The following is a 14,615-nucleotide window of genomic DNA, read 5'->3' on the forward strand; positions in this document are numbered from 1 at the left end:
CTCAGTGTTTGTACCTCTTAATCTCCCTCATATATTTCTCTCCTTCCCTCTGGCAACCATCTGTTGTTCTCTATATCTATGACTGTTTCTGTTTAGTTATGTTTGTTCATTTGTTTTTTTGATTCCGCATATTACACTTAGCATAATTTTCAACAATTTTTGTTGATTCTTTTGGTGCTTACCTTTCTTTAAATAACATAAATAAACTTTTCTTTCTTTTTTTTTTGACCGCACCATGCAGCATGTGGGATCTTAGTTCCCTGACCAGGGATTGAACCCAGGTCCTTGGCAGTGTGAGCGTAGAGTCCTAACCACTGGACCACAAGGGAATTCCCCAATCTTTATTATTTTTCATTTTAACCTTGTATATTCACTTTCCATTGTGAAAGAAGAGGGAACCACCACTTTGTCCCCAACACATGCATACACCCTTCCAATATTTCCATTTTTACAATTGAAATCTGGTATTTAGACCAGAATTTTGGTCATGGTATTCAGTGTTAATGGCATCACCAGCAACATTAAAGCATGTTTCAGCTTATTCAATTTCCTTTTGCATACCTTGTTTTTCCCCATACAATTTTGTCATTTCCTTAGTTTTCTCCTTACTCATTAGTAAATTGCCAGTATTTATAACTAGTACATTATATTCACATGGATCAAGTGTTCTGTCCGTTTTACCTCCATGAAGAACAGCCTTCTGACTTGTTCCTGTTTGGGTGAATTTCCTCTGTAGATCTGGTAGAACATGGAGCTGTTCTTTGCTTATAAGTGTTGAAATCAACATATGCTAGAGGTGCAGACCAAAGTAAAGATCACCATTATGGAATGAACTGCTAGGGTATAAGAATAAATCTGAAATTTTATTTAATAAGTTCTTAAAATTTATTATGTATGGATTAGTTGTGATTTTTCACAGATATTGTACATGATTTTAGAGTTGTTTTCCTTGTGAACTTTTAGGTAACAAGTTCATGTTCTGCTTTGAATTCTCTCATAAAATGTGAAGAATTCTCAAGTAGAACTTTTTCCAGAACAACTCTTGGCCTAAATGGAATTTAATAACTAAATACAGGTATTAAAGGCTATTTTATTTGATGTTACAATAGCTCCTATGCCAGCCAGCATTAGAATTATGACATAATCAATCTATTCTGCTTATATTAGGTTGAGCAATTTGAAATAATTGCCCCTTTTCTTGCTAGGTCAAAAGTGGCCAAAAAGCAGCAGTTTCCTATTGTTGAAAATAATGTGCAGATAACCATCTGTTTCCTCAAAATGGATACAATCTTCTTAAAATCTACTTAATGTACTCTTAAGATGTGTATTAACCTGTCAGTTTTCTTAACTTTTTGAAAGTTATTAATGCCTTCGTACTTAAAAGCAATAGCTTTCATAATCACAAACTACAGCATTTTATTTTACTCTTACTATAAATCTATATTTCAACTGACTGATAGAATATCCGTTGTATAAAGCATGTAAAGATATTTGCAATCCCAAATGTCAAACTTGATTCCAAGCTTTCTCCACTGCCAGCTTCAATTCAAACTGCTGAAGTCAGTTTACCTCTTGTCTGTCTCCTTTCTGTCTTACTTTATATTGATACTGTTGTATGCGCTCCCATTCTTCATTTTTATAAATTTTAGCCTTTAAAAAATTCCTTTATAATCATTTTTATCAGGTTTTGAGATGAAAGAAAAGTAAATGTCTTTGTTTAGCCAGCTATCTTTATGTTAACTATTTATTTATTTCATCTTTAAAAAATACGCAGTTTTCCTTTATTATAAGAAGCCTGAATTTTCATAATTGCAGTAATAACAGTTGGGTTATGAATCGTATAATATAACTGTTTTTATATACGTATATGTTTTTATATATGTTATATGTTTATGTGTTTACACTTTTTATGTCCTAATACATAATTTCACATATTTGTACATATTTGTGTACCCTTTTTTTTAACATCTTTATTGGAGTATAATTGCTTTACAGTGGTGTGTCAGTTTCTGCTTTATAACAAAGTGAATCAGTTATACATATATCCCCATATCTCTTCCCTCTTGCACCTCCCTTCCTCCCACCCTCCCTATCCTACCCCTCTAGGTGGTCACAAAGCATATAACGTAACTACTGAAGAGTACTTAATGAAAATGCTCACAGTATAGTTACATGAAGAAAACATACCATTAAGCTTTTAAAAATTAAAAAGAATTGGAAAGGAATATTCAAAAAACTATCTTTGGATGAGAATTTTAGGTAGTTTTTTCTTTGTACTATTTTGATTTTTCCAAAATATTATTCAACATACGTCAATTTCTTCTATAATTGAAGAATTTTTTTCTTGCTTTAAACATTGACTTGTGTTCCTGAATGATGATGATAATATAAGAAGTTACTAGTAACTCGTAACTGATTTCTAAACTATGACATCCAAAGGAAATATTTTGTTTTCATGTTAGGTTTACTTTATACTGAAATTTCTACACATAGAAATTGGTTAAAGTTTTTTATAATAGTAATAGATATTAATTTTATAATTTTAGGTAAGCTAAGAAAAATGTCCATAATACCACTGCCTAACGATAACCTATAGTTAAACCTGTATAGCCTTACATAATTTTTCTGTATATGTCTATGGAGGAAAGTGGTAACAAAAAGTCAGTTTAGATTAGATTATACAATGTTTCATTGCAACCTCACTTATTTTTTCCTCCAGGTAACCTCACAGGAATATAATATCTTCATATCACATTAATAAAATGTGTTATATTCATATTTTAATATTAATATAGTTGTATATTTGATCAGGGACACTTGCTGACATAGCCAGTTATGTCTTATTGTGTTTTCTATATCATTGCATAAAAGGTGTTTTATTGATAAAAGTTTTAAACTAGAAATTTTCACATAATTAAAGCCATTTTGGTTGAGTAAAGTATTGTTTATATTATCTTTTTAAAATTTATTTTTCCAACTGTTACAATGTGCAGATGTATTGTTACCCAAATTTTCTTTGTTTTAGGTCATGCTAAATGTGTAGAAGTCGTAAAAACTTTCAATTTACCATTACTGATGCTTGGGGGAGGTGGATACACAATCCGCAATGTTGCTCGATGTTGGACATACGAGACTGCTGTTGCCCTTGATTGTGAGATTCCCAATGGTAAGTGTTCTTATTTTGATGCCTTTATTGGATGAACTGTCAATTCATAGAGAAAAATGTTTAGGTGATTACAGTTAATTCCAAAACCATGTAAATAGGAGAGCAGTCACTTAATGAATTCATTTTGCATTCACTTTTAAACATCATCTCTGGAAATATTTCACAACTTGAATCTGGATTTTGTGCATGGATTTGTGTGAAAATTGAGCTTTTAATATGTAACTTTATTTCATTGTTTTTGATAGAATTGCCATATAATGATTACTTTGAGTATTTTGGACCAGACTTCAAACTGCATATTAGTCCTTCAAACATGACAAACCAGAACACTCCAGAATATATGGAAAAGATAAAGTAAGACATCATTGAATTGATTTGATAAACATTTCATCTTGATACAGCATTAGGAGTTTTTAGAGGGCCAAATGCAGTAGGTCATTTTAGCTTTATACATAGGTATTTCCTTTGTCAAAAGTATTTGAAACCTTAAGGTTATTGATTAATTTTATAAAATAATGGAAAATGTATGGGATTCATAGCTCAAAAATATTTCTATTTTCTATTAGTTAAAATGGATTTTTTAATTGAAAGGGGCACTATAAATTTTATATTTTCTTACCTTACATGAAAGTGAAATTTATTTTCATTGAAACATTTTGATAAAGCTTTATCTAAGAACAGAGTGTTTAGAGAGACATTGTAGTACACAGACCTGGGTTTGTGTCCTCTCTTTACCACACACTAGCTCTGTGACTTTTGGCAAGTTAATTTGCCTTTGTGCTTATATTTCCTCATTCTTGAAATGGGGGATGTTAGTGTCTATCCTGTAAATTTTGAGGATTAAACGGGTTAATAATATGTAAAGTATCAGTGCTCAGTAAATGTTACTATTTTAATTCATAGGTTAAGCTAGATAAAAGATGCAATTTTTTGCATAATGTTTCCTCTTACATTTAAAAAGAACCTGAAAGAAAATATTTTTTCTTATAACTGCGCATGTTGTAATTTAGACAGCGTTTATTTGAAAATTTACGCATGTTGCCACATGCACCTGGAGTCCAAATGCAAGCTATTCCAGAAGATGCAGTTCATGAAGACAGTGGAGATGAAGATGGAGAAGATCCAGACAAGAGAATTTCTAGTAAGATAGTCCCTTGATGTGTATTGTTACATTTTTCTGGTTTATTAAAAGAATACTATAAATTGAAGGTTTTGGTGGCCCAAGGACTTCACATGTTTTCATGAGCAGCAGTCCCCAACCTTTTTGGCAGCAGGGACTGGTTCCGTGGAAGACAGTTTTTCCACAGACGGGGTGGGGATGGTTCAGGCGGTAATGAAGGCGATGGGGAGCAGCAGATGGAGCTTCACTGATTCGCTCGCCCGCTGCCCACCCCCCTGCTGTGTGGCCTGGTTCCTGACAGGCTGCAGACTGGTACTGGTCCATGGTCTGGGGTGTTGGGGACCCCTGTTCATGAGCACACTATCATTACTTGTCTTTATTTTTACCATTTTTTTAATCTTATGTGGATTTAATTTCCTATGTCTCAAAGCTTGATTGGAGTATCAGCCATTTCAGTTTATTTGACTACATATATGATCAAAAGTTTCCACAAATTAAGCACTTATGTAGAGTGAGTTGAATAACATTAAGCACCTTCTGTTTGATTCTACAGTCTAATTCCACTTAATATGATTCGTAGGTTTATAGCATAATGGTATGCTATCACGGTATAGACATTCTAACATACTTGGTGTTTATGATATTTTTTATTTTCTCTACTTCCACTCAGCTCTGAAATAAAGGATTACTTTTTATTTGAAGACATCATTCCCACTACCTATCAGGAAAACAGTATTTTTCCTCTAAAGTTGTTTGTTTTTTTAATGAGATCTGCAAATGTTTTTGTTTCTTTGAATTATTTCTTCCTAAAGCTAAATTTTCAGTATTTAGCAAGCCATGCATTCAGTTCTAATCTTAAAATCTGTTATCCTTACTTTTAAATGTGGTGACTGGCTAGTTCTTTTGTAGAGGGGTGCACTTAACAATTGTAAAACCTGTGACTGCTTTTGTCAAAACTTTTATTAAAAATCTTTAATGTATCAGTTCGAGCGTCAGACAAACGGATAGCTTGTGATGAAGAATTCTCAGATTCTGAGGACGAAGGAGAGGGAGGTCGTAGAAATGTGGCTGATCATAAGAAAGGAGCAAAGAAAGCTAGAATTGAAGAAGACAAGAAGGAAACGGAGGACAAAAAAACAGGTCAGATTTATTTTTTGATTAATTGTAAGTTTTTGAAAGTGAGCTATACTGCAATTTTTATGAGATCCTGAAGTCAATGATGCAAGTATTGGAGGGGGTGAGTGTGCTAAGTAGGTGACTTTTATTCTTCCCCCCGTGTAAGTAAGCTCTTTTAATTAGAGCTCTCTGAATGCTATTAGTCACATTTGTTTTTATATTACAGGAAACTATCTCTTCTTGACGACATAGGCTTAAAATAGTGAACATTGCACTATGATATAGATTGGGTAAGAGAGAGGACAAAGCGGTTATAGATCCATATGTAGCCTGTGAGCAGAGCTGAAATTCTAAGATAATTTGTAACTACCTGTAACTTTATTTGATGGGAATAAAACACAGAAGAGTCACATTATCTATCCTTAGACCAGTTTCACTATTTTGAAAAGGCTCAGAGAATAGCCTTTGTTCAGAAATTATATGAAGGAAACATAAAAGCTGCAGAGATCGGAAGGGATTTGGGAACTGGGTTGGGAGGAGATAATACTTTCTGCTGTCTTAATTTTTAAAATGCTGTGTCAGTTTGTTGAGAAAATAGATGCTTTAGGGCATTGAATTTGCTACCAGAATGTGTTATTTTTATCTGAGTTTCCAGAGCACTTACACATACCTGGGTCATTTTATTTTATTTAACACATTGTATTATAGCACCTCATTAGGGACTTGATATATATCTCTGCTAGATTGAGCTGCTTATGGCTAGAGAATGCAATGTGCTAAATATCTGTATTCTTGCACTTGGTGCATTTCCTGATGGATACCTGATACCTATATGCAAGTAAAGGTGATGAGCACAGGTTTTAGTTGACCTGTTAATTTTGACCCTGTAGCATGTGGAAAACTGATTCAGAGATACTGGTCCAACATCCTTTTCCTATCATATTGAAGTTATGTGAGTAAGCTGGCTCTCATGTTCTTTTTTACTAGAGAGTTAGGAATCCGTAGCATGTCTGACACATCTAGTTCTGTTCTTGTTCGTGGATTGACTCCTCTATACGCTACTGTTCTCTGTCTACCATTTTATAATTTTAACTTCCCAATGTATTACAATGATGGCTCCAGTCTACTCTTGTGTACTGATTGACATCCAGAAATTCCAGCTGTGATGGAGGTAAGAAGGACTTAGCTTTAGTTGTAGGATTTTTCTAGTATTTTTTTCTCTTACTGTTAATTTGTCTTGTCTGGTTTTTCTGTTTGTTTGTTTTCCATTTTGGTGTTTCTTCCTGTTTTTAAATCTTTATCTTTTCTGTGCTTTTTCTTCCAAACAGGAAAGTGGGTGCACTATGGTGCTTATCTTTCATTGCTGTTTAAGCTAAAAATGAGAGTACTTTTTGATCTGGCTTAATGGCCGGGTGGTGGATTAATCTCATAGTAGTTCCTAAATACTTTTGTTACTGATACGGTAATGAAATTTGGTAATGAAATTCTTCTTATAGGGTCTTGCATTTGTTAAAATTTTGCAGCCTACAAATAAAAGAAATATTACCATAGAAAACATTTTTAAAAATCTGCAGTTCAAAACCTGAAGTTAGGAACGTTTCTGTTCTCTACCTCCCTCCTCCATCCCATTTGGCACTTTGAATTATTAAATTTGCACATCCTAAATTAAGCCAGAAGCCTAAACAAATGTCATAGTAACCATATTGCCATGTGTTTGTATTATAATCAGTGCCTCACAACTTTGGTTCATTTGCTTATCTAAAGAAAAAATTTAGTACATTTGGGCTAATTTGTTTCAGTGATCTTGAATAGGTAGTATTGCTCCTCCTGTTTCATTAATTTTTTTTTTAATGGTAAAGTTTTGGTACTTATATAGTGAGGGTTAAAAACTAATGGTTAGGGCTTCCCTGGTGGCGCAGTGGTTGAGAGTCTGCCTGACGATGCAGGGGACACGGGTTCGTGCCCCGGTCCAGGAAGATCCCACATGCCACGGAGTGGCTGGGCCCGTGAGCCATGGCCGCTGAGCCTGCACGTCCGGAGCCTGTGCTCTGCAACGGGAGAGGCCACAACAGTGAGAGGCCTGCATACCGCAAAACAAACAAAAAAAACTAATGGTTACATAAGTAATAGAATTTACCCTCTGTTTTGTCTGTGGCCTCATCTAATTCTGTCCCCTTCTCACAGTACTCCAGCCACATTGGTCTTTCAGTTCTTCCTTCCAGCCTAATTCCTTCTTGCCTCAGAGTCCTTCTAAGTTTTCCCTCTGTTCAAGATACTTCTCCCTGTTTCCCACCCAAAAACTATTCGTTCTTCAGAATGTCTCTCAAACATCACTTCTTCATCGTAGGCTTTCCTAATCTCCCACAGTGCTATGCTCACGTCTGTAGGCTGGACTTCTTCACAGCACATATCCTGGCTGTAGTGCTGTGATCCTATAGAAGAAAACTTCCCAAAGGCAGGACTACAGTGTTATATTGACACCTTGAACCTCTGTCACTTAGTACAGCACCTAACACAAAGCTTATTTAGTTACTGATTTCATGAATAGTAAGATTGTATATGGCAGTTTTTTATATTTTAAGTAAGATATATTTTAAAATAAAATGTATACACTTTATATTTCAAAGTAGGTGTTAATCTTTTCCCAATTTTTGTTTTTAGATGTTAAAGAAGAAGATAAGTCCAAGGACAATAGTGGTGAAAAAACAGATACCAAAGGGTAAACTATATTCTTTATCTAGTAATTTTCATATACTATAAAAATAATGAGCACATACTGGGGTTGGGGTGGGTGTACATGTGTTCTTTTGAGAAGTACTGAACTGAACCTGGAATATCAGTAAGTTGTTGTGAGATGCTCTGAATTTTAGTCTGTAATGGTGCATAAGAATATATCTTAACTATTAGTTTATATGTCATCTACTTTCTCATTTTCCATTTATGTAGCTTGCTTTTAAAGAATTACAAAGACTGGTAATAATCAGTATTATAGCTGAATATAGATCAGTTTATATTCTTGAACATAATTTATCTGAGCCTTGTTTTGCTATTAACTTTTTTTTATAATTTATTTATTTTTGGCTGCGTTGGGTCTTCATTGCTGCTCACGGGTTTTCTCTAGTTGGGGCGAGCGGGGGCTACTCTTCGTTGCGGTGCACGGGCTTCTCATTGCGGTGGCTTGTCTTGTTGCAGAGCATGGGCTCCAGGCGCGCTGACTCAGTAGTTGTGGCTCGTGGGCTCTAGAGCACAGGCTCAGTAGTCGTGGTGCACAGGCTTAGTTGCTCCGTGGCATGTGGTATCTTCCAACACCAGGGCTCAAACCCGTGTCCCCTGCATTGGCAGGTGGATTCTTAACCATTGTGCCACCAGGGAAGCCCGCTGTTAACTTTTATATAGGCACTCGTGGTCTTTCATGGTGCTCTTATTTCTGCATACATGATTTTTTAGTGTTGTGAGACAGGTAAATTTAAGAAGCACTGGGCTAGCATAACATAATTTGTTTTTTAAACCGTACATAATTTTTTTAAAAACCATAGTTGAGGTGTTTATTGTTGGAAAGCATGTAAAAAGCTTGGCCACACATAATTTTGTGCTAGCCTTCATAGGATGACTTGGAATAGATTGTAGAACCACTAGAAAGATCAAGGCAGTCAGTACTCCAAAAACACTCAAGGCACTATCAGCTTAACGTGTTTCTTGGTACGAGCCAAGAATGAAGACTCAATGAAGACTGATCCATTGGTCGGTGCATTTAAGTGGTGATTGTGCTGTTTTTAATATTTCATGTTGCCTCTTTTAACAGAGCCAAATCAGAACAGCTCAGCAACCCTTGAATTTGAGAGTCTCATCACTTTCAGTGAGGAAATATTGGGAAGAAAAATGTTTTCTTTTTGAAGACTTCTGGCTTCATTTTATACTACTTTGGCATGGACTGTATTTATTTTCAAAATGGCTTTTTTCGGTTTTGTTTTTCTTGGCAAGTTTTATTGTGAGTTTTCTAATTATGAAGCAAAATTTCTTTTCTCCACCATGCTTTATGTGATAGTATTTAAAACTGATGTGTTATTATGTCAAAAAACTGCTCTATTAAAGAAGTAATTGGCCGTTCTGAGCTGATTTTTCCATCTTTTGTAATTATCTTTATTAAAAAATTGTACTTGGATTGTCTTTTGTCTGTTTATTACATCATGGAGTCTTTTTTCATAGGCTAATGACATGACTGTTTCTGTAGAAATAGAATACACTAGAGGTGAAAGATACTGATTTGCAACTTCAAAGACATCCATAAACTATTTCTTGAGGAAATTACTGTATTTACAGTAATTATTATTTCTTAATGTAATAGGAGTTCTTCAGTCTTGTCCTCTATAGGTTAACCAGTCAATGTTGGTGAAGATTGATATCTCATTATCATAATTTATCTCTGAAATTAATGATATAAGCTATGCAATTGAGATATAAGAATTATCTTTGAGCTGAACCAAAGATTCTCAAAAACTGGAAATGGAGATTCTGAGTTGAAAGAAGAAATCCATAATCAGAAAAGGAAACTATAGCTTCCATACTGAGCTACATGTGACTCTTTTGCCAACCCCCACAATAAACCAAGTAGACAAGAAATTGTATGGTTGTGTTTTACCAGAACTTTCCTGTGTTTATATTAAGGCTAAAATAAAACCTGCTGTTTAGACAAAACCTGGTTCTTGTACTGCATTTACATGGTATCCAGGTTCCACAATTGCACACAGGTTTCCAAATCAAGGAAATCAACACTTAAAAGTCATTTATGGTTCAATTTATTGAGTGTCTACCCATTAAGGCTTTGAGTATGCATCTGAACATAAAGGGGAAAATGCCTGCTCCTATAGCTTACATTCTAGCGGTAGAGAGCAGACAAATGGGGTAATTTCTACTAAAATATGCAAAGGAGAAAGTAAAACATTTCAGAAACTTGCCAAAATCAGTGAAATCTCTCTTTTCACAAAGCCCAAATTGATTATTTTGAGATAAAAATTATAGAATGCTAGACAACAGATCAGTCAAAAATGTTTCTCTAAAAGCCTGTGTTAAGAAATACTTCAGACATTCACAAAAGCACCTGGACTTTTGTAATGAGCAGCCATGCTCCCACCTGTATTTAACAGATGTTTCACTTTAGCCATATTTGGTTCAAGCGTTTTCTTTTTTCTTTAAATAAACTACACAGAAGTAGAAGCTCTCCTTACCACTTTGCCATTTAATTTCCCTCCCACTCTTCAGAAGTAACCATATCTTATCCATGTTTTCACTCTTGCTGCATATCTGTCAGCATATAAACCCTTATGACATTAGGAATTATGGAATTCAGTCTTTCGTTAGTGAAATAGTGACATGCATTTAGTGTTTGAGAAACACAGATGGTATTGCATGTGTACACTTCTGTAACTTGTTTCTTTACATTTTAATTATCTAACCCTGTTTAACAAGTACAGCTCATTTTAACTGCTCTGTATTAATGTTCGATTACAAGGGTATACCAACAATTTGTTTCAATACTGAGGTGAGCCTGCTTGGTCACATTTAGGTTTTGTTTTACTGTTTACAAATAGAAGCATTTATATAAAACTGAAGCCTCAAGAGAACAGTATGAAACCAAGTTCAGCCAGGTGACTGGGTACAACATTAATACACAGAAACCAGCAGCTGTTAATATATCTGAACAACAACCAGAAGATCTGTTGGAAAAAGGAAGATCCCATTTACAAGAGCAATAACAAAAATTTCTAGAAATAGAAGTGCAAAGAAGCTACTGTTCTGGTATATAGTGAAAAAGGTTGTAATACAGGATGTATAAATACCCTAATACATTTGGAAATTAATATTGGATAAAAATATTTCAAGATGATGAGGGAAGAGAGATTATTCCTTAAGTGATACTAGGATAATGGGTAGCCAAATGGGAAAAACAGTTTTATGCCCTCCATCAGAAGAATCAGATTAGTTGGAAAGGGAAAATGAAACTAAGTACTAGAAACCATAAGGGACTTTTGAGAAAGTACTAGGCCTTTCTAATATGACACTGAACCCAAACTGTAAACGAAATGATATTTAAAAGATTCTGTAGGCTAGCAACTTCTAATTGAGAAAAATGACAATTGGGGTGGGCAGTGTGCAGAATTGCAACATTACAGTTCAAGAGGCTAATATCTAAAGTTTTTTTTTTAAGGCATGAAGGATGTGGAGAGTTAGCTGGGAAAAAATGCAAATAATTCTTAAGTATGAAAAGATTTTTAACCTTAATTTAGGAAATGCAAGTTAAAAGCTATGAAGATACTTCTAAATTTTTTAACCTAAATTTTAAACCTATCACGTTATACAGAATAGCTGTTGGCAAAAGTTTAAGGAAGTTGTGTTTTGCAGTAGGTTGTATAAGTCAGTATAACCTCTTGAGCTTAATTTGACATTCTATATATATAAAAATCAAATAATCTGATTTAAAATGCCATTTTGGAAAATTTAATATACTTTATGTGCAATATGTCTTTCAGAAGTCTTCATTATGAAACATTGCTTAAAGTAATAAAAGATTAAAATGGCCTAAATATTCAATATAGGATGTGTTGAATGACAAGAAAGAATACTATACAGCCATAACTAACAAGAATGAGAACTATGTACTGTATATATGGAACAAGACACATCATTAAGTGAGAAGAGGAAGACCTGGGACATGTGACATACCTTTTGTGTAAAATGAAAAAAATAGGCAAAATTACTTGATTATACAAATATCTAGGAAAGGTGATCATGAAACTGGTAGTATTGAAGCATTGGCTGCTTTCGTGGGGATTTGAATGCTGGACAATGTGAGTATACAAATTTTTAAAAAAATTTTATTGGAGTATAGTTGATTTACAATGTGTTAGTTTCAGGTGTACAGCAAAGTGATTCATTTATACATATATATCCTTTTCCAGATTCTTTTCCATTATAGGTTATTAGATAATACTGAATATAGTACACTGTGCTGTACAGTAGGACCTTGTTTATTCTATTTTATATATAGTAATGTGTATATGTTAATCCCAAACTCCTAATTCCCCACTATCCCCTTTGGTAACCATAAATTTATCGTCTCTGTGTTTCTGTTTTGTAAATAAGTTCATTTGTATCTTTTTTTTTTTAAGATTCCGCATGTAAGTATCATATGATACTTGTCTTTCTCAGTCTGACTTCACTTAGTATGATAATCTCTAGGTCCATCCATGCCACTGCAAATAGAATTATTTCATTCTTATGGTTGAGTAATATTCCATTGTATATATGTACCACATCTTCTTTATCCATTCATCTGTTGATGGATATTTAAGTTACTTCCATGTCTTTGCTATTGTAAATAGTGCTGCAGTGAACATTGGGGTGCATGTATCTTTTTGAATTAGAGTTTTCTCTGGATATATGCCCAGGGGTGGGATTGCAGAATCATATGGTAACTATTTTTAATTTTTGAAGGAACCTCCATACTGTTCTCCGTAGTGGCTGTACCAATTTACATACCCACCAACAGTGTAGGAGTGTTCCCTTTTCTCTACACCCACTCCAGCATTTGTTATTTGTAGACTTTTAAGGATGGCCATTTTGATGGGTGTGAGGTGATATCTCATTGTAGTTTTGATTTGCATTCTCTAATAATTAGTGACGTTGAGCATTTTTTCATGTGCCTGTTGGCTATCTCTATGTCTTTGGAGAAATGTCTATCTAGATTTTCTGTCCATTTTTTGATTGGGTTGTTTGGTTTTTTTTTTTGATATTGAGCTGTATCAGCTGTTTATATATTTCAGAAATTAATACCTTGTCAGTACTATAATTTGCATATATTTTCTCCCAGTCCATAGGTTGTCTTTTTGTTTTGTTTATGGTTTCCTTTGCTGTGCAAAAGCTTTTAAGTTTATTTAGTCCCATTTGTTTTTGTTTCCATTATTCTAGAAGGCAGATTCAAAATGATACTGCTGCAATTTATGTGAAAGAGTGTTCTGCCTATGTTTTCCTCCAGAAGTTTTATAGTATCCAGTCTTACATTTAGGTCTTTAATCCATTTGGGGTTTATTTTTATATATGGTGTTAGAGAATGTTGTAATTTCATTTTTTTACATGTAACTGTCCAGTTTTCCCGCCATCACTTACTGAAGAGACTGTCTTTTCTCCATTGTATATTCTTAATCTCCTTTGTCCTAGCTGAGCTTTCAGTCCAGTTCCATTGGTCTATGTGTCTGTTTTTGTGCCAGTACCATACTGTTTTGATTGCTGTAGCTTTGTTGTATAGTCTGAAGTCAGGGAGCCTGACTCCTCTGGCTCCATTCTTCTTTCTCAACATTGTTTTGGCTATTTGGGGTCTTTAATGTTTCCATACAAAATTTAAAGTTATTTATTCTAGTTCTGTGAAAAATGCCGATGGTAATTTGATAGAGATTGAACTGAATCTGTATATTGCCTTGGGTAGTATGGTCATTTTAACAATATTGATTCTTCCAATCCAAGAGCATGGTATATCTTTCCATCTGTTTGTGTCGTCTTCAATTTCTTTCATCAGTGTCTTATAATTTTCAGAGTGCAGGTCTTTTGCCTCCTTAGGTAGGTTTATTCCTAGGTATTTTATTCTTTTCGATGCAGTGGTAAATGGAATTATTTCCTTAGCGTCTCCTTCTAATATTTCATTGTTAGTGTATAGAAATGCAACAGATTTCTGTATATCAATTTCCTGTCCAGCGACTTTACCAAATTCATTGATGAACTCGAGTAGTTTTCTGGTAGCATCTTTAGGATTTTCTATGTATAGTATCATGTCATCTGCAAACAGTGGCAGTTTTACTTTTCCAATTTGGACTCCTTTTCTTCTCTGATTGCTGTGGTTAGGACTTCCAAAACTATGTTGAATAAAAGTGGTGAGAGTGGGCATCCTTGTCTTGTTCCTGATCTTAGAGGAAATGCTTTCAGCTTTTTCACCATTGAGTATGATGCTAGCTGTGGGTTTGTCATATATGGCCTTTATTATGTTGAGGTATGTCCCCTCTATACCCACTTTCTGAAGAATTTTTATCAAATGGATGTTGAATTTTATCAAAAGTTTTTTTCTGCATCTATTGACGTTATCATGGGGTTTTTATTCAATTTTTTTAATGTGTAAATTTTTAATTAAAAATTATGAACAGATCATTTCTAGTCAAACGGATGGAA

General features: G+C 34.3%; 1 protein-coding gene across 1 annotated transcript in view; it reads left to right on the plus strand.

Moving 5' to 3' along the window:
- HDAC2 (histone deacetylase 2) overlaps positions 1-9,564 on the plus strand; it is a 31,316-nt gene extending 21,752 nt beyond the window's left edge. The window contains exons 9-14 of the mRNA XM_060030062.1: positions 3,026-3,166; positions 3,412-3,520; positions 4,177-4,307; positions 5,271-5,426; positions 8,064-8,121; positions 9,205-9,564. Coding sequence (XP_059886045.1) covers positions 3,026-3,166; positions 3,412-3,520; positions 4,177-4,307; positions 5,271-5,426; positions 8,064-8,121; positions 9,205-9,235 — 626 coding nt within the window. The 3' untranslated portion in view covers positions 9,236-9,564. The remainder of the gene's footprint in view (positions 1-3,025; positions 3,167-3,411; positions 3,521-4,176; positions 4,308-5,270; positions 5,427-8,063; positions 8,122-9,204) is intronic.
- Positions 9,565-14,615: the final 5,051 nt, after the last annotated feature.

This window comes from Delphinus delphis, chromosome 14, assembly GCF_949987515.2.
Source record: "Delphinus delphis chromosome 14, mDelDel1.2, whole genome shotgun sequence".
Taxonomy (NCBI): domain Eukaryota; kingdom Metazoa; phylum Chordata; class Mammalia; order Artiodactyla; family Delphinidae; genus Delphinus; species Delphinus delphis.